The sequence below is a fragment of the Danio rerio genome, chromosome 6, assembly GCF_052040795.2.
Source record: "Danio rerio strain M-AB ecotype USA chromosome 6, GRCz13ab, whole genome shotgun sequence".
NCBI classification, from domain to species: Eukaryota; Metazoa; Chordata; class Actinopteri; order Cypriniformes; family Danionidae; genus Danio; species Danio rerio.
Window position 1 is genome coordinate 31,264,276 of NC_141026.1, and position 20,761 is coordinate 31,285,036.

The following is a 20,761-nucleotide window of genomic DNA, read 5'->3' on the forward strand; positions in this document are numbered from 1 at the left end:
TGATGGTGCTGCAGAGTGACACATGACTACACAGACCCTGAACAGACATTAGCGCAGGCTTCAGCAAACCTACATCTGAGCCTCAAATCATTCATTAAATCAGAACATCAAAAGGAACTTTACTTGAATGCCTCAACATTAATTTTTTATTATAACTGAGAATAAATCTTTTGTCATTTTTCTCACCACCACCGTCTTTTCTCTTTCTCTGTCTCTGCATATCAGCCTGGATCTCTCTCTCCTCTTCTAGTTTGATACATCTATTTGCTTGGCTTGGAATTTATGAAATGGATCTTATGAATTTTTCAGAGAGGTTCATTGCTTTAGTCAGGCCTGGTTAAGTGGAGGGTCGTATCAATTCACAACCTTTTAGGCTGCATCTACACTCTTTTCAAAATCAGGTCGAGGGATTTAAGATGATCATTACTGATGGATGACAGCAGCAGCTTATATTTAAAATGTACTTAATCATTTCTTTACAAAACTGACTTCTTTTTCTTGAAATGGATTCAAGGGCATTGGTTTTAGAGGAACAAAAGCATAGACTGTTACATAAATGATTTTAGTGCTTTTAATTCTACTCTATCTGTGTAGCCTGGGCCGGTCTGTCACATTGTATTTGTTTCTGATGAGAAAGCTTCTTTTTGTTCAACCCTTTACCAACATAAATCCTTTTAGGGCTTTTGTCAGGATTCATATGCTATTAGACTACTTATTAAATGTGGATGAAACAGAACTATACTGATGTACTCAGGCTAAAGAAATCACTTCCTAGCAGGATGAATTAGATATAATGCCATGGAAATTTTACTTATTAATAAGTGTGGGCGATAGATTTCTGAGAAGTGTCTTATTTCCACTTTATTTGTTAGTTGTTAATGTAGCCTGAATCACATAAGTGAATAAACTAAAACTAAAAAAAATATAACAACTGATGGAAATGAAGAGCGAGTTGTGACAAAAATGACACAAAACTCCCAGAAAGAATCTCTCTCAAACTCTAGATTAATTCAAGACAAAACACAGCTGCATAAATAAAATCAATCTACAGCAGTGGTGATTAAAATATGAAAAAGAAAGAAATGTGTTATTTCACAGCATTACTTCTAACCCCCTGCACATTGTATCATATTTATTTATTAGCATTTTTTGCAGGGTAGACGGAACTCTGTCTAAATGACACAGACCAAATTCTGCAGATCTGCTGTCATTTTGCAGTGTAGACATTTTCAGTGATTATAGTGGGAGATGCATAACTCAAACTAGTCTAACGTTATGGACCAACTTGTTTTAAATGTTGTTATGATGAGTTGAGTATAAAATGTATGACACTGGAGTAAAGAACACAATAGTCTTTCATAGCAAATTGTAAAAAAAACACATGTAATGTAATGTAATACACCCAAAGAGCTTGACAATCATGAGGGGGGTCCCGCCACACCACCACCAGTGTGCAGCATCCACTTGGATAATGCGACGGCCCCAGTGCGCTCACCACACACTAGCTATTGGTGGAGTGCAGAAACTGATACAGCCAATTCAGTGGATTGGGAGGCTATGATCGGTAAGGGCCGATGCATGAGGTAATTTGGCCAGGACACCAGGGTTACACTCCTACGCTTTACGAGAAGAGCCATTGGGTTTTTAATGACCACAGAGAGTCAGGACCTCGGTTAAATGTTTCATCCAAAAGACGGCAAACACAGAAAAAAAATATAGTATAACTAATTAAAAGGTTTTAACCAATTAAACAATCCCAGACAGAGAAATAAGGAAAACTCAGAGCTTCAATACATGTTTTTTCTTAAAAATAAATGGATGAAGGACTGTCAGCAGGATCAGAAGCCATGGTGACAAACGTGACTAAACTAAAACTGGACATACACCTGATATTACTTCTGTCACTCTGAAGATACATCTTTGCATGGTAGAAAATCCATCATAGGAAGAAAAAAGTTGATGGGTTCAGGAGTGATTGACAAAGTACAGAGAAACAGATAAAAGTATTAGCAAAAGAAACCAAGGTGAAGAAGATAAAGGAAAGAGCCAGGGACAAAGAGGAGATCAGGATACACTACAGGCCTGGGTCCCAGCATCCAGCCAGGAAGCATACAGTAGATAAATTCAGGCAAATCCATAAACGACATGATAAGGACCAGTTGGAGCTGAAAAGATGGAGACCTGGAGTGACACTGAATGTATGGTGGCCTGAGGTGAAGCCACAGCACATGGGACCAAGGCTGGAGTGAAGCTGATGGGACTGAGAATCAACAATGTTGAGGGATTCAGAGGGATGAGGGACAGCCATAGAAAACCTTGGAGGTGTCAGCTTTTGGGCTACAGTATCAAGCACCACTGCATTTCAGCATCCCGACTTTGAGTTCTGGCTTGTTAATCTTTCCAAATTCCATCTCCCTTTCTTTCTAATGGATGCGCTGTCATGCTATAGATTAGTCAAATCAAGCATAGAAATACGAAAAACAGAACAGAACCAAAATTATTACATTCTAATAACACAGACTGTAAAATACACAAGACATGTCAATATGTGCAACGGTCAATATGGTGAATAAAGCACCGCCTACTAATACAGGGGCCAATCGTTGATCGCGCTTGGCTAACAATTCTCAGGGGGTGGGGCTTGGACCAGATGTGAGTTTATGCAGATTGTGTGATTAAGATGTTTAGAAATTAAACTAAAGACACAGTTGTTGTTTAATTTTAGTGGTGATTTTTGGCTTAGTCCCTTTATTAAAAAGGGGTCACCACAGCGGAATGAACCACCAACGTATCCAGCATATGTTTTCCGCAGCAGATGCCTTTCCAGTTGCAACCCATCACTGGGAAACATCCATACACACTCAAGGTCACACTATGGACAATTTAGCCTACCCTTCACCTGTACTGCATGTCTTTGTACTTGTGGGGGGAACCAGAACACCCAGAGGAAACCCACGAGCACAGGGAGAACATGCATACTACACACAGAAGTGCCAGCTGACCAAGCTAAAGCCCGAACCAGCGACCTTCTTACTGTGAGGCAAACGTGCTACACACTGCACCACTGTGCAGCCCTTTATTGGTGATTTCTAACATGCAATTCAATGGTAAGCTTGACAAGCAGTTTTGAAGAATTTGTTGTTTCTCCTCTCAGACAGAATGTTTGAGCGTAATGCCCAAGAGGTGTTTCAAAAATGGCTGCCGAGTGAAATGACTTTGATAGAATACTCAAGACATGTCACTCTTATAGGTTTGAATGGGGACAAAAATGTTGATCGCTATAGACTGACGTTTCTCCAGGGGACCAGATGTGTGCTTTTACGACAATTTGGTAGTCAACAAACACACTGGAATCTCAGCGAATATTTGCTTCACAGACATAAGAAATATATCCACATAAAGCTTGAAATCTGTACTTTTACATGAAGCAAGTGCACTTGAAAACAAAAGTTTTTTGGTTTTGTAATCCTTATGAAATGAACGCGAGGTACAGTCCATCCTGTCAAACGCACATCACATGACAGCAGCAACTTAAACCCCACAAACTTGTAAACAAAGAGTCGCTGTCATTTCTAGAGGAGATCCACTATAAAGACCACATTGTGAATTACTTCAAAAGACCAGCGTGATCAGACAATTATTATCCAGAGGATGATACTATGTAGGCCATAAAAGAGGTTCATGTCGTACTCTTGTTTCTTTCAAATGTGCATGCGCATTAGCTTGGGCAGCCTGAAAATATGCTGATTTTGTTAGATTCGGACGTTTAATAATTAAACATGAGACAGTTGTTGTTTAGTTCTATTGGGGGTTCTAAATATGTAAGATTTGGAAGATATGTAAGTTTTGAAGAATTTGATGTTTGCCCATTCAAACAGAATGCCCAAACACTTCCCGAGAGGCGTTTCAAAGATGGCCGCCAATGAAACAACTTGCCTTAAAAGGACTTTGCTAATACCCTGGCAAAAAAAACATGAGTATATTAATAGGATTCATCTTCTAATTCATGCACAATTATCCATTAACATGAAATAGTTATGAACTGCCATGAAATTGCTTTGAGTCGGAATATGGCAGATGTTTACAAACAAAAACATTTTTAATATGTATTCTATTCAACAGTGTTAATAATTATTATTAGAAAAGAATAATTTCTGACAAACCTTTGTCATGTTGTTATATTATCCCAGCCCTACAATGATTTACAATGTAGATAATTTATGTAGTATAATATTAACAATATGTTGTGCTGTGTTAATACATGTAATGTGTTTTTACTGGTAAGAGTATTTCACAGTAATCGTAGGTATTTAATATAAATCACATTTAATAAAATGAAACAAACATTTATTAGTAATCGCATTTGATAAAATATTAATACAGTATTAAAAATCACATTGACTGAACCAAAATTCTAAGGAAAACAACCTCTTCTGAAAATCAACCCTGGGGGCAAATATTGCTTCCTAATGGAAAAAAAAATTGATTTCTAATCTAGCAATGAATGATACATAGTCATATTTTTTGGTACAGTGAAAGCTGCAACAAATATGAACTACATCCCTTTGCGTCTCCTTTTGAGCGACAGCTAGCATCCAAATAGTGGTAGTGATATGTAATGCTAAATGAAGCGGATAAACATGTCTTTAAATGAGCAGCAAACTACTGCACCCACCTTTCAGGAGATGGTGGGGGCTCTCCAACCCGAATGCGTGCTGTGCAGGGGTTGGTGAGCCCCTCTGCGAGATAACTAATGGAAAAGCTTTCAGGGCTTTAACCTGAAGGAAAACGTCAGCTCACATTTGGCCGTTCACCCAGCTCTAATGTCTCCCAATTGTGTCAGTCACCACTAGTCTTTACCCATTTTTACTTGAACCCCCCCATGCATCGCTTTTCACTGTTACACACACACTCACATACACCCCAACGGACTCTTCAGAGGGAACGACTTTAGAGCGTGCCGGGACTCTGGAGACTTACCTTGTTAAACAGTCCTGAAAACAACAAGGACTTCTAAACAAAAGTGTGTGGCATTGGGCAGTAAAAGCATGGTACTCAGGCTCAGCTGGGACATCCCAGAACAGACTGGAAAAATGCTTCCTATTTCCCCAGAGTCTATGCTGAGGTGTCATGTCAAGCTGAAATAGGATGAATAGGAGAAGACAGACAATGCACCCTCATGACCTCACACACACTGTAACCTAATGCGGAGTTTAGGGCAAATCAGTGGCTCGGTTTTATTCTTAGTAAATGATCTAATATCCGAAAACTGTCCAGATCTTTCCATGACCTGCAGTGTCAACTTTTTGCTGCATTTGACTTGTCGTCACCTTGGAATTACAAACTTTACTTAAACTTAAAATGTAAACGACTTAAAAAAAAACATCCCATAATGTAAATAAGTTGTCATTTAATAAGAATATGTTAACTCAATTTTGACAAAAATTTTACATAGAAACTTGTGGTTTCGATGTGCGGATGCAAACTCCTATGTGAGCTGGCACTTTGCCATTTAATTACAATATAAAAATCACCAAAAACCATGGTGGTTTCAGAAGAGTATCTTTACTGTTCTCCTGAAGAAATAATTCACCGTCTATTTGGTAATTAATTAACAGGAAAGCTTCATTATGTTTGTTTTTGCAAGTGCATAATTATTTTAACCTTATACTTTTAATGCTAAAGCCTGTTTGTTGATTATTCTGCCACTTCAGGGTGTCTTTTTTATCATAATATCATAATGTTTATTTAGTGTAAACATTTTAAAAATATATTTTGTTAACTTATTTTTTTAGTTTAATATAATTAACATGCAGAATTAAATAAAAAAAAGTTATTTATTCCATTGAAATTTATAGTCAGGTTACTTATTTTTCCATCAAGAATAATTCACAAAACACTGTCCAAATTGTTCTTCACACAGATAGTGTGTGAGGGTCGGTCATTTGTGCAAAACAAATTGCCTGTTCTTTTTCTCTCTCTCTCTCTCTTTCTCTCTCTCTATTCCATCTACCTTTCTATCTAAAATCATGAATAATTTGTATCTCCAACCTACTGCCTGATGACAGCTGTGCAGTTGTCTTGCAGTCTATTTTTCAGATCAAGTAAATAATGAATAAAGCGCCACAACAAAAGAACACAGTATCTGAGCCCTGTCTCTGTGAGACCTTCCACTGCTATCTCATCACTGAGGTCCAGACTCCCTGCGTTTCTTTTCACCTCTGTTCAACTTTCTTGGTGCATTGCTTTGCTAATTTTACAGGCTATCAATACATACCGAGAATAAGCACTTGCATGAAACTTCTGTCCATTTTTAAACCACGTACACCAATACCAATCCTAGTTTATTTAAAATTTCTGTAGATTTACTAAACAGTATGTAAGCCTTCAGATGAAGACTTTTAGGTTTAAATTTTTAAATCAGACATTTTTATTAGCCAAAAAGAGTGCACTGGCAATATATTATGCTTCAATGCAAAGATTGCATAAAAATCATTAAAAGTGTTTTAAGAGCACTTGATGTACTATTTTTTCAAATTAATTTGTTTGTTTATTTGTCCATTCATTTTTTATGTCTCTATAAATCCATTGAGATTTATACACAAGTGATTATTTTCCTTTCTAATAAATCTTAATGTTTATGTTATACTTTCACTTTAAAAGTTTTTGTGATATATACTTTGTTTTTTGTTACATATAAACAAAAGAATTCAATAAAAAAAAAAACTATTTTATTGTTGAGGCTTATTCTTAAAGAGATAGTTCACCCTAAAATGAAAATTGAATCAGTATTTTTTTCTCCCACATATGGTTCCAAACCTTTATGAGGTCTTTCTTTTGTTGAATACTAAAGAAGCTATATTGAAGAAAGTGAAAATCTGTAACCATTGACTTCCATAAAGAAAAACAAACACTATGAAAGTCAATTGTTACTGATGGTTAACAAAAAATTTAAAAAGATTTGTGACAAGTGGAAAAAAACTACAAAATTTTAATTTTGGGGTGAACAATCTATTTGAATTAAAAAACTGTGCCTTTTATCTAAAACGTGAGATATCCTTCATATTTTATGTGGAACTTCAATTAATTTTATATAACCCTAGCCATAAAATAGCCATGTATTTGCACCACACCGTATTTACATGTATAAATCTTTAGACATTTGTGTCTATTTACCAGCGAAAGATTATTGCAGCTTTTGATTAGTTGTGTGTGTGTGCGTGTGTGTGTGTTTGTGTGTGTGTGTGTGTATGTGTGTGTATTATCCAAAGAATGAAGTGCTCTGATTACTTGCCCACTGAAATTGATTGGGCTCTTTCCAGGACTTCTTCTATTCATATTTGATATGCCTGGAGGCTGTGGGGCATCGGTTTTAAAACCCTCACTGAAATCTGGTCTGGCCTAATGGTCCACTTGAAGCTTGCACTTTCCCTCTGAGTGAACTGCAGAGGATTGAAACATTTGTGGTAGATACTGACCTGCGTAGAGGCATCACAGTCCCTGCAGCACTCTGGAGTACACCCACACATCACTCTAAAGTTCCCTAACAGGGAAGTAACTAATTCTGCATTTTAAATTATGTCAAATGTGACTAAAATGTTGCTGTTCATTTACAATTGAGGGTGTTAACAAACAGCTGGTGATAAAGTTTTAAAAAGAAGCTGATTCCATACCAAATGCTGTCCTAATTCCTTAGGTGGCTTCAATTTTCCCCACAGCAGCAAGACATGTAAATCCCACAGCTGTGTGCTTATCTCTTTTTTTCTCAAGAATAAATATGCATTTTCATGTTCCTCTCAGTCAAATCTTCGGGGTTTTAAAATATTCAGGATTTTCAAGGGCATAAAAGCTGTAAGATTTGAGCCATAAAAAGTCAGTGATTTCAATCAATGTTGCGAATAGTGCTCAGTAGACTATTTTTTGATTCCCTCACAAAACGTTGTGGCGTATAACAGTGAAGCAAAATAATATGATTTCGAAAAATCTTGTTCACTTTTAAAAAACAGTAAATCACCTTTTCTGCATGGCTACCGCAACTATTTGCTATCGAACAAATAAAACAAGATTTAAACTGTACATTATTTACTTTACTTTGCCAGTCCAGATATTTTGATGTTATTCCGGGACCATTAAGGCGCAAGGAATGCACTGACCGCGAGTATAGAGTAAACTGTTTTTGCTGAACAAACTACCTTTATTTACACTCAGTTTTGTTAACAGGGGAAATCCAAAAATGTTTAGAGTGTAAATAGAAGGGGATAATTATTTTTTTTCATGGTAAGATAACTAAAAGAGAACTAGCCGTTTGATTTGACGACACCTGCATTATGATTTCTTAAGTATAACTGAATATCGGTGATTAAGAGTTTATATGACTATGCTATAAAAATAATTTCTTTAGATCATTTTAAAATTAATGTACGCGTTTTTAAGCTAGCAAATAAATAATTGAATTCGACTTTAAAACATGTAAATATTATGATCTTCAAATAAAAAAAAGATTTTGGTCATCTTCTATGAGTAAAACAAAGTAAAATTATTATTATTATTATTATTATTATGCTATTAAAATTATTTTGTGTTTTTCATTTACAATATTAGTGAGATTAAATTTAGTACTGTAAAGATCGTTTTTATTTTTTTCAGGCGCAGTTCTTTCATTTCACTTAGACTATAGCGTTGACTAATTTGTTATTACCACTTATAGCCTAGGTGTTTTAATGTATAATAATAATCACAGATTTGGCGAATACACTTGTCGCGAGGCACATGTGAACTTTTCCACACCTCTATTGTAAAAAAATAAACTACAACAAAAAAAGAGCATTTTTAAAATATATATTTTAAACAAATAGAGAACACTTTATTAACAATTAAATAATACTTAAATAATTCCATGCTTAAATTACAATCATGGCGGACGTTATTCGATGCGCACGTATACAGAGATTTTTTTAATCTGTATGAAATTATATAGGCCTACAAGCTAACATAAAGAAAACAAAGCACACTCGAAGTAAATCTTCATACTCTTTATTTCAATAAATAATGTAAATACTATCAAAAACAATTGATCAAAGTATTTTCTTGAAAATGGTATACACAATGGAAATGGTTTGTCAAGCTAAATCGCTAAAGTTGGGCTATAGTACACAAACAGTCCTTTTATTGATGAAATCTCGCAGTCTATTGTAGTGCTTGTTTTGCCAGCATATAACTTTTGCAGCGTTAAAAACAAAGTGACATTCTTTTGAGATGCGGTGATTTTTCTCTCCTTCAGCTGATATTTTGGGTGATACTGTGTCCTTTCTCGCGGCGGTTATATTTCGTCCCTGATTATTTTGGTGATAATATTTTGGGTTCAGACACAATGTCTTTCAGCGGGCTATTGATGTGCATCAAGATACCTGTGATACCCTGTATAACATGAAAGCTGCCAGACCTGCTGGCCTGTTGCTGACTAGTAGGCAAATCTCAAAAGCATAAACAGCTTCTACACCTAATGTAAACGCTATTAGGCACCTACTCTAAAACACTGATTTTTTTATGTTTTATGAATGAGCTTTTGTCTTAAAGTCTTTGTCCAATAGTGTTTGGTAAAGTCTGAATCTCGTGGACGCATGTTTCCTCACTTCAGTCCGTGCTGTGTTTCCTTATGTCTTCTTAAATCAACCTTGCGCTGGAATCCTTTTCCACAAAGGTCACATCCAAACGGTTTGAATCCAGTGTGTTTCCGACTGTGCGTTATCAGATTGGAGCTCTGACTGAATGCTTTTCCACACACCTGACATTTGTGTGGCTTCTCCCCTGGAGAGAGAATGCATACGTCAACTTCTAAAACCAGAGTTCTTATAGGCTAGAGAAAAAAGATAGAAAGCCTGCTCCGCCCGGGAATAAAAAGTTAATTGAGACTTCAATTGTGATTGTGATCTCACTTTTTTACAATTAAGGGAAAACTTGTTGATACTGAATTCTGACTTAAACCTAAATTGTGTTCAAATCGCAGTGTTTTTTCCTCTCAACTGCGACATTTTTATAAACCAAAAAATATTAATATTTACGAGATAAAATAAACGTTACAAAATAACCATTTCTCAACGAAAATAAACGTTGCTTCTGCTAAGAAGTTTAAAGTAAACAGTTCTCAAAAGAACATTTGCCCACTTAGAGTAAATAATTAATTTAACCATTTTCATTTATTGATTGAAAAATGCTCATAGATGTAAATTATTTTTTTATGAGTTTCATGCCAATAAAGAGTTTTAGTTTTAAGTGAATCCGAAATTGAGAGTTTATTTAGACTAGGCCTACTTATTTTAGGCCTATTCGTGTTTATCGTTGTCTCAGTCGTTGTGTGTGTGTGTGTGTGTGTGTGTGTGTGTGCGTGCGTGTGTGTGTGTGTGTGTCACTGAGTTAAACAAAGCTTAAGTTTGGGGGTTTTAAAGATACAGAGTGGCAATTCTGATTAAAAAAAGATTTGAAATGTGAAAAACTCAACATATGATAGTCGTAGTTTTGTCACAACCCTTTTTATTCCGTTGCGGAAACAATCTTCTGTACAATGTTTCAAGTGTATTCTGTTCAGTTTATTTCTTTTACCTGTGTGGATAAATGTGTGTTTCTTCATATCTGATTTCTGGTGAAACCTCTTCCCGCAGTATTGGCACGGGTAGGGCCGTGTGTCGGAGTGTATAAGGAGATGAGTGGACAGGGTGGAAGACCTTTTAAAGCTTTTCCCGCAGATTTTACAATCAAAACTTCTCTCCTGTAGGGCGAAAAAAATGTTTTACGCATTCGTTTTTCACATCTGCAAATCGGATAATCTGTGATGACATTTTTTTTTTATCACTGGCCTAAATAAAAAATTGAGCACTCTACCTGTGAGTGAACAGCTCTGTGTTGCTCCAGGCTGACCGCGTGTCCGAACGTTTTCCCGCAAATGTCGCAAGCGAACGGTCTTGTTCCACTATGCGACCTCCGGACGTGAACTTCCAAGCCATGGGGTGTAGAAAACACCTGTGGAGTAAAGAGAGGACAGTCTTCAATAAACAATTTCTCATCTTGATTTAAAAAAAACTGAACGTATACTCTTTGTACTAGTTAGGCTATAGTACCTTGCTGCATTTTATACATTTGTATGCGCCATTTAACAGGAGACGACTGCAGATCACATCAGAGCTGGACTTCATCTCAGTTCCTTTTCCCAACATGCTGCTATCATCAAAGAGTCCAGAAGCAGTGGCGCGCTCGAACAAAGAGGCAGTGGAGCCATAGCTGTTGTAAATTCTTGCGCCAGATCCTCGTTCGGTGAAAATAGAGGGCTCGGTCACGCGCTCATTGTAATAGGTTGGAGTAGGCCGCTCGAGATCCAGAGAGCGGTGATGGTTGAGGGTATGTTGGACCAGCTGCCTGATTTCACACCCCGAGTACCTGCTCCAAGCGTAAGGCCTGAAGGGTACAGCGAAGGGCTGTGTTTCTTCCACGGAGGGTGAAAAAGACTTTTCCGACTCTGGAAAAAAAAAAAGAAAATATTCGACAGTTTAATGTTTATTATTCGGTTTTAAGTGGGGTCTGTTTACGTTTATTAATGTTGTTTTGTGCCAAAATATTTTAAGATTAAAATAGGGGAGATACAAAAGTTATATGAATTTGCATTTGTTGTTGGACTATTGAATAATTCTGTTGGTAAATTGTGTCTGATAATGATACAAATTTAATGAAGCGTGCCCAAGATTAATTGGAGAGGCGCTGTCTGTGACCCGCAAGGCTTGATCCCCGCGTTCCCCAAGTAAGGACGTTTTTTGTTCTGTTTGTTTGCCAAACATTTATAGCATAATGTAAAATGACGACCATGAATGTCACCTGACTTACCCCTGAAACAGGTCATAAAAGCCTATTATCCACTTACCAACCGTCGGCTTAAATACTATTGGAATTAATCAGGAGTCGCCACAGCGGAATGAACTGCCAATTATTATGTCCTATGTTTTACGCAGCGGATTATTATAGCCTAGTTAAATAGGCTTATGTCTTTTCAACTCTGCACATTTAGGGACCCACATCTGTAGCTGCTGCGTGGACGGAGCAAGAAGTGTTTGACATGCAAATGCATAGTTCAGCTGAAAGATAAAGGCCTAATTTTCCCCTCTGCATGCACGAAGAAAATTCAAATACACAACCAAAAAAACAAAAAAAAAAACAAATGTAAAGTAAAAAGGACGTGTAGTTTTTCTTATAAGGAGAAAAAAAACCAATTATATAAATATAGGCTAAAATATATACCTTCAGGTAAATGATTTGTGGTTAGAAACTAAATCATAAAAAAATTGACAGGTAGCCTTTATGGAAATCTGTATGTAAAATTATTTATAATTAAAAAATATATATATAGCTACCCGTACCCGGTGATGCTGATGGTGATGGTGGTCGCCAAAAGTCCTCGTAATCTGACGAGCGATCGCACACGCTTTCCTCACAGCTGAGAGGAGACTTGGAGGAAAGATCAGCTTGATCCAGAAGGTGAGAGTCTGGTGAACCAGCGCCAGTCGTGTCGCCTGTCAGAGCATCCGCACAGCACTCCGACTCGTCTGAAGTTTTACTTTCTGTTATGAGATATTTATTTTTTCGTCAAAACCACAGCTGTATAATGCGCAATCTCTCAACAACTGTACATACCCAAACGCAAATCTACAATTGAGTTTTCCCCTCTTTAAATGCGTTTATAGTTTAGTTCGGGTTTTATTAAAAAACAGCTCACTGTCTTTTAAGAAGAAAACAATATTTAGCCAATAAAAAAATATTATTTTTATTTTTAATAAAAAAAATCAGGTTGGCAATTGCAGTAGATTACACTTTGCTTTGTCATAGTTATCTACACCAGTACTCAGTGATTCAATTTAATTTAGACATACCTGCACATATATGAGCCAAAATATTATCAAGTCTGTTGAAGTCATCCTCCAAAGATCGCGGCTGGTGGTAGCTGTGCGCTTTTTTGCTCTTCACCAAGAAAGACCTAGGCATTGTGTCCTCCTCTGCCTCATATGTCCCCAGTCATTAGTGAGAATCGGACAGTCTGTCAGCTCCACGGACGCAGCGGCTTTTTTATCTCTGAAAAGATTTGAAGACCATTGGTTGAAGGGCAGCGCGTCTGTATAGGATATGACAGAGTGGGAGCATGCGTAAAGCAGTTCTCTCGTCTGCCAGGTGTTATGAAGACAGGTGCTTTAAAGGAACAACTAGCAAGCCTTGGGCCTGTGATTGGTCCGCCCCTCTGCGAGAGGACAGACAGGTCCGGGGGGAACTACGGCTATCAGGATAAGTGATACACTGTTTTATCAACGTGTTACTCAATCCTTAGCTGCAGGGGGAAAGGAAACGCGGAGACGGCAACCCATATGCATTCTCCGTCCAATGATTTGCCAACGCTATCTCACGACAATTCGTAACTTTTTGATTTAAGAACTGAAAACGTTTTGTGTGTACTTTCACTTTTTTGTTTGATAGGAGCATAATAATGCGTTTTATTTCAATTTAAGAAGTGTTTATGTAACAAAATGTTACCTTTTACTTAAAATATTTACACGTAATTGATTGGTCAACCACAAAAGTTAATTTTGTGTTATTAGGCTTTATCTATATTTATAAAATACTAGATTACCTTATAAAATGTTTTTAAATATTATATATCCCCCCCACACACACACACAAATGGGGAAAAAAGAGAGAAGGAGAGATTTGTTTCAGGTAGCCTAATGCGTCGGCTCAAGCGTCATCACGCCCTCATAGGCCACTATTCTGTCTACAATAATTAATAGCAAATGTCAACTGTTACAGCATTCAAAGAAATATGTGTTAACAACGTTTAAATAGCTTGATTCTAGCAGTTAAAATTATTTTCTTATTTAAAAACATATATAGTTTTTTACATTTAAAAAGATTACAGAATAATAAAAACAACAAAAAGCACAAATTAATAATATGAAAATTTACTGTAGTGACAAATAGTGAGATTATTTTTACATTATAGTAACTGAATTAAATATCAATCATTCAGAATTAATTACTTTTTTAGAATGGAGCTGTTTTTTTTAAATGGCACTCGGTCTACAGTTATCTACATTATCAGCAAGATGTTTGCATGCAGGCTACACATTTAATTGACTTGTTTCATTAGTTTGTTCATTAATAAAAATTATCAAAGCAGGCTAAAACTTATTTTTGTAGCCTTGAAATAAAGCTGTCCACACGACAGCGGGTCACGGTGTTCTCGAGTTTCGTGGCTTCTTACTGAACAGAGCCGCCTTGTTCCGAGGACGCTGGTGATCTGTCGTGGACACAACAGGGACACGCATTCAGCTCGTGCGCCAGACAATCAGTGGAAGCCCGTAGAGCCACGCAGTCCATCAGTCTAGCCTCACCTGTCTTTGACTCGTGACAGCCACTCAGCCAGTCTCAAATTAATCGCTTCACTTCACTCACATCGAGCGCATTAGCGTCTAGCTATCATTGAGAAAGAAAAAGCAAAAAAAAAAAAGGCTATAAGTTTATGAGTTACCGCTTCAAGTTTTCAATTCTTTTTTTACGGGTGTAGATGTTTGATTTATTTGTAGTTGTAGTTTGTATAGCTTTATAAAAATTAGCACGATACAGAATATCTGATAAACTGATGCATGCAATCGCAAAGTGCAGGATCCATCAGTAGGCTACTGGCCAAAAGAGAAGCGCAGGAAATCAAAGCGCAATGTGCCCCCTTCGATTAGACACCACATCAGGGCATCCGGCAGATACAGTAGGACAGAGATAATGAAGGGCACTAGGAAAAAATCTTTACTGATTTTACAACATTATCTCACATTTACTTTGAGACTGATTACTAGACATATGCAGTTACAGCATATTAACCCTTCCGCAACGAGATAGACATGTATAATGCATTGCAGAATATTTACTTAAAAGCTGAAAGCGAAATGAGTAGCCTAATTTCAATAACAAAATTAAAACGTCGTTTCCACAGAAGAATGTTGTGTATCATTATAGACAGGGTAACTCTCAGAACAATATAAGCAAATGTGAATAAAAACAACAATACCAATTCCGACCGTCTTACTGCTTCCTTTTTTCTGTAGCTGTGTTTTCTGTGGTTTTATTCCACTACATGGGATTAGAATAATTACATAGGCTTTGAAACAATTAATTGGCTATAGGCTACCTTTTCCAAACATGTTATAGCCATCCCAAGATATTAATGCCGCAATGTTCTTCTCAAATTTTCGTAAATATATATAGTTGACAAATTATTAAATGGCATCAAAGAAAAAAACAAGAGTTGCAAAAAAAAAACATTTACAAATTGCACTGGCACAATGGAAAGATAAATGATATAATGAGGTTATATGTCTAAGTACATGAAACGTCATGCTCAACTGGAGACAAGCGAACTGTGATTGTGCTTAGCGAAACTCAGATTTTAGAATTACGGTTTACACCAAATGACTTTAAATTTAACGAGGGCTCATAAGCCGACTGAAATTACGGTACTCACCAGAAAACAATACGAGTTAAGATGATTTTAGTGCAGTCGCGGTGTTTCGGTTGAATTCAAAGAGCGCAGAGCCCATAACATCTCATTTCATCTTGTGCTAGTCTGAGCGCGAGAATAGGCGCGCGCACACATAAAAAAAAACTTCCTGAAAATGCTACTTGTCAATAGCAATCTGATGTTAGAAGGGCTTTTCCTTAAGAAGCTTTTTATTACAGTTTTGTAAAATTGCGTTAGTCAAAATGTAAAAAATAAATAATGATGATGATTGAAATAATAAAATAACTAGCTCAAAGATTAGTGCGCGTTTTAATTAATTACTATTAATTAATTGATTACAGTTACTATCAAGTGAATGATACATTTTTAATGTAAAAAAAAAAAAGCAAAAAGATGAATTCAGTTTTGATCAATCAGTTTTATTTAGCTGTTGCGTGGAACAAACGTACAAAACATGACAGTCGTTGGCCACTATCAAATGATATTTTATTGTGTTCTGAATCAACATGTCCATCGTCTTAAAGACACTTTTATTGTATTGTCAACTGTCTGTAAAGCCTCAAATGCCCACAGGAACATTCCACAGGAATTCACTGTAAAACACTCGATCTTTCTAAAGTAAATAAATAACGCTTTAATCACTTAGTGTTTTGTCTTTTGCAATTCCTTTCGCAAAAGTCTTTGTTTTGTAGGTGGACAGGCCGTTTTTAAACGATGGGCAAACAGTGCACCAAATTTGCATCCACCATGATAGGTTTAAGGCTTACACTCAGGTGTCTAAATAGCAGTATGAAATGAAATCACTTCATACTTTGAGAACCACTGGCTCACAAAAACTAACCAAAAAAGAACAAAAAAAAATGGAGGGTGAAGCTAAATTAAATATATCGCTGTAAACAGCGAAACATAATATTGTTCATTATTGTGAAGCCATATGCATGTCATCTGTGCAAAGTGCAAACTGATTCAGAAGCAAGCTGGTACAAATAAAGATGTAAAAAGAAAAACGGACCAGAAAAGGCCAGAGAAATGAGAACACTGTTCTGATGAACACACCTCTCTGCCTCCACTTCCATCAGTTTGGAGATATTCTTGATATATAACATGCACAGCATACCACATATTGTAGAAAATATTGAAAATCAGCAAGAATTTTGTAGAATCTTTCCAGGCACAAAAACAAATCTCCAGTCTGTGAAATGGAGAACTTGACTACAGCAAAGCTACAGTACATTAAAGAAAAGTTGTTTCCTCCAAATCCTCCCAAATTCAGTAATACATCCCTTTCAACTTAACTATACAATGTGTTACAATATAGACATGATATCCATTGATTACACATGTTCAAGTAATAATGGAGATGGGCAAATAATCTAAACATATACATATTTACATAGACGCTGGTTCAATGACTCACAATTCATGACCAATAACAATTCATGCCAGAAAAAAAGGCCTGCTAACGTAAGATATGACACCGTGCTATTAATGAAACAATTTAAAGATGATAGTGTTGCTTTCTTTAATATGTTTCCCTAAAAGTTATGCGCTCTCTGGTCTCTCAATGTGTGTATGAAAAAAAAAAAAAAAAAGATGATTTAAAAAATAAAATCTATAACGATGCAAAATCTTAATGCTTAAAACACTATAGGCTATACCAAGTTGCTTCTCTTCATATGAAAAAAAACCTTGGAGTATTAAAAACACCCCCTTTTAAAGTTCTGGGAATATCCTGCCACAAAAATGATGACTTCTGCTTAATTGGAAGGATCTCAAAGTGCCTTAACAGACAGACACATTTGCCCTCTTTATCGCGGCTAAAATTAAAAACTACTGCCAGGACAGACATCTGATGTATTTTGGCAAAAACAAAACAAATGCAGATGTAAACCATGACCTTAAGAGATACGATTCCATTAGTAAAGATGAACGATGGCTTTTCAAGTTCAAGTCCCATGTTCACATTGAAAGGACGAGCTCATGGACAAGCTCTCCCTCCGTTCAGGCCTTCACAGTTTCACACTGTTGTTGTCTTATGGCTGACATTTGAGGGCACGGTAAGTCGTAGGGCATCTCCTTCCTCATCACCCTCACTTTCGGAGTCCTCCAGGTTTGGATGTAGTGTGATCCGGCCTCTATCCTGATGAGTGGTCAGGTGGGGTGACAGCTTCACTCCATCTTCATCAGAGGACTGGTAGGATTCATTGTCTCCACCATAGTGATTGACTATATGAATCCCATCAAAAGTGTGTTGGTTTGGTAAGCCCTGATGCCCTCGCAAACATCGGATCTACGAGCAGAGCAAAGAGAACGTCAGCGCAACTGAAACTTTAACACCTCAGACATTTTGCTTGACAACATGCAAATAAAAACCAGGAAACTAGGAAAGGTGAGAATTGCAAAACACGCACACAACCGTAAAGGTAAACAAGCACACAGAGTGGGATGATGGGGCCAGAATGTCAAATAAGACAGACAACAAAATCTCACAACAAGTTTTCAACGTTTAAAATTCTGGCAAATTAGGGGCTAATTGAAAGGATCTGATTTGTATGTTTGCATGTGATCAGGATAGTTCACCCCAAATTGTCTTTTTTTCACTCAATTAAACCACTTGATTAATACTGATCATCTGTTTTTTTCTGTGATTATATTTTTAAAGATGGAATAGAAAAATATTTTCGATTTAACTAAACATTTATACATTTGGAATAGCACAAGAGTAAGTAGATTGTGATACAATTTTCATTTGTAGTTGAACTAACCCTTTAAGTTCCGTTTATATTTAGGGGTTGGACATTCATGCGTTCATTTTTTTCTTTCTTTTTTAATGAATTTCAGTATAAATTCATTCAAAATAGTCTTCTTTTATAATAGCAGTTGTCCTTTGACTGTGATGACAGGAAGTAAATTAAGTATTGTTATCTTTGAGTTAGCTATTCCTTTAAAAACAAGTAACGAAACAGAAGAGAGTTCAAAGAAACCATCTGTCATACAGTGGATATGGAAAGTAATAAAGGCGCTTCACCTTTTCCACATTTTTGGATTAAATTAATTTATTTCCTCAGAACTCTACACACAATATCCCATAATGACAATGTGAAAATAAGTATTCACAGCCTTTGCCGTGAAGCTCTAAATTAAGCTTGGGTACATTCTGTTTCCACTGTTTCTTCAGATGTTTCAGCAGCTTAATTGGAGTTCACCAGTGGTAAACTCAGTTAATTGGACAAGATTTGAAAAGGCATACACGTCAATATAAGGTTCCAGGGTTAACATTGCATGTCAAAGCACAAACCAAGCATGAAGACAAAGGAATTGTCTGTAGACCTCCAAGACAGGAGTGTCTCAGGGAACAATGCTGGGGAAGGTTACAGAAAAATTTCTGCTACTCTGAAAGTTCCAATGAGCACAGTGGCCTCCATCATCCATAAGTGGAAGATGTTTGGAACCACCAGGACTCTTCCTAGAGCTGGTTAGCTATCTAAGCTGAGTGATCGGGGGAGAAGGGCTTTAGTCATGGAGGTGATCAATAACCTGATGGTTACTCTGTCTGAGCTAAAGCGTTCTTCTGTGGAAAGAGGAGACCCTTACAAAAGGACAACCATCTGTGCAGCAATTCACCAATCAGGCTTGTATGGTAGAGTGGCCAGACGCAAGCCACTCCCTGCCTGGAATTTACCAAAATGCATCTAATGGACTCTCAGACCAAAAGAAACGACATTCTCTGGTCTGATGAGACTAAAATTTAACTCTTTGGCACCACTCATGACCAGACTAATAGCATCCCTACAGTGAAGCATGGTGGTGGCAGCATCATGTTGTGGGGGGTTATATTTTTCAGCAGCAGGAACTGGAAGACTAGTCAGGATAGAGGGAATGCAGTAATGTACAGAGACGTCCTGAGTGAAAACCTGTTTTAGAGTGCTCTTGACCTAAAACTTGGGCGACGGTTCATCTTCCAGCAGGACAATGACCCACAGCACACTGCCAAAATATCAATGGAGTGGCTTTACAACAATTTGGTAAATGTTCTTGAGTGGCCCAGCCAGAGCCCAGACCTAAATCCTATTGAACATCTCTGGAGAGATCTGAAAATGGCTGTACACAGTCTTTTTCTCATCCATCCCGATAGAGCTTGAGAGGCACAGTAAAGAGGAATGGGCAAAAATTTCCAAAGACAGATGTGCCAAGCTTGTGGCATCATATTCAAAGAGATTTGAGGTTGTAATTGATGCCAAAGGTGCGTCAATAAACTTGTACATGTACATGTGATTTTTCAGCTTTTTTATTTTTAATAAATTTGCAACAATTTAAAAAAATATTTTTTTCACATTGTCATCATGGGGTATTGTGTGTAGAATTTTGAGGAAATTAATTAATTTAATCCATTTTGGAATAAGGCCGTAACCTAAAAAAAAATTGGAAAAAGTGAAGCGCAATGAATACTATCCGGATGCACTGTATATTCTATGTTTATGAAATTAAGGTCATGCTCAAAAAAGGGTAAAAAAAAATGGCCAGTTGCAGAACAATGACAAGAAAGTAAGGGTGTGAAATGTGGTTTCGATCCATGTATTTGGCTCTGCGGTGTGACACGCACACAGTTGTGTGGAGATGCATACACTCTTACCTGAAACATTCTACCTCAGAAAGACAGACATGTGGGGAGAAACGCATTTATGGGTATTTTAGCGTAACCACAACCAGATTATTTTTTGCATTTTCCACAGTCATTAAAACGATGAAATTGAATTAATTACATTAATTACAAAACAACCAAGAGACTTTAAAATGAGAGCAATCTGAATAGTAGAGCAGTGATGTGTGGGTTGTAGAGGCTAAAGAGAGAAAAAAGCGAACAAGCCGGAAGACAGCATGAAAATGGCTAAGTATGACAAGTCATGACTTTGTGATGTTGAAAGATTAGCTCGACTATGGTTTTGCTTGGTGCAAATGCGGCTGATTGGAAACCTCTCGCTGTTTAGCAACTACGTGATTTAAATAGCAACCAGATACGAGACATCCGTCCTTTTGTTTTAAGGTTATGACTAAGACGACTTTAGTGTGGCTGATCTTTTAAGCAGAAGTTTTCAACTAAATGCCACAAATCTCTAGTAAACATATGCAGAAGAATAGTATAATATGATCAAGATTTTACTAAACTTGCTATTTCAATTGATAGCACACACCAAACTTTTGTTACTTAACTTAAAAAAG

The 20,761-nt window shown here is 36.8% G+C and overlaps 3 protein-coding genes across 27 annotated transcripts in view; 1 reads left to right on the forward strand and 2 right to left on the reverse strand.

Annotated features, from left to right (window-relative positions):
* Positions 1 to 20,761, forward strand: part of gb:ex154042 (expressed sequence EX154042) — a 69,925-nt gene that overhangs the window by 26,410 nt on the left and 22,754 nt on the right.
* gfi1ab (growth factor independent 1A transcription repressor b) lies at positions 9,629 to 13,023 on the reverse strand. The gene is given in 6 exon segments (NM_201338.1): positions 9,629 to 9,807; positions 10,600 to 10,765; positions 10,879 to 11,016; positions 11,115 to 11,509; positions 12,402 to 12,602; positions 12,912 to 13,023. Coding segments are annotated over 6 exon segments (1,191 nt in total).
* The window catches only part of evi5b (ecotropic viral integration site 5b), a 75,070-nt gene continuing 70,248 nt past the window's right edge, over positions 15,940 to 20,761 (reverse strand). For 20 of the 25 annotated variants that reach the window (XM_087257308.1, XM_087257298.1, XM_087257307.1 and 17 more), the window contains one exon: positions 15,940 to 17,831. In XM_087257308.1, the coding sequence (XP_087113434.1) occupies positions 17,559 to 17,831 (273 nt within the window). In that variant the 3' untranslated portion in view covers positions 15,940 to 17,558. Of the gene's footprint in view, positions 17,864 to 20,761 lie in introns of all 25 variants that reach the window. The other 5 variants (XM_087257311.1, XM_087257329.1, XM_087257328.1 and 2 more) reach the window with 1 other exon arrangement.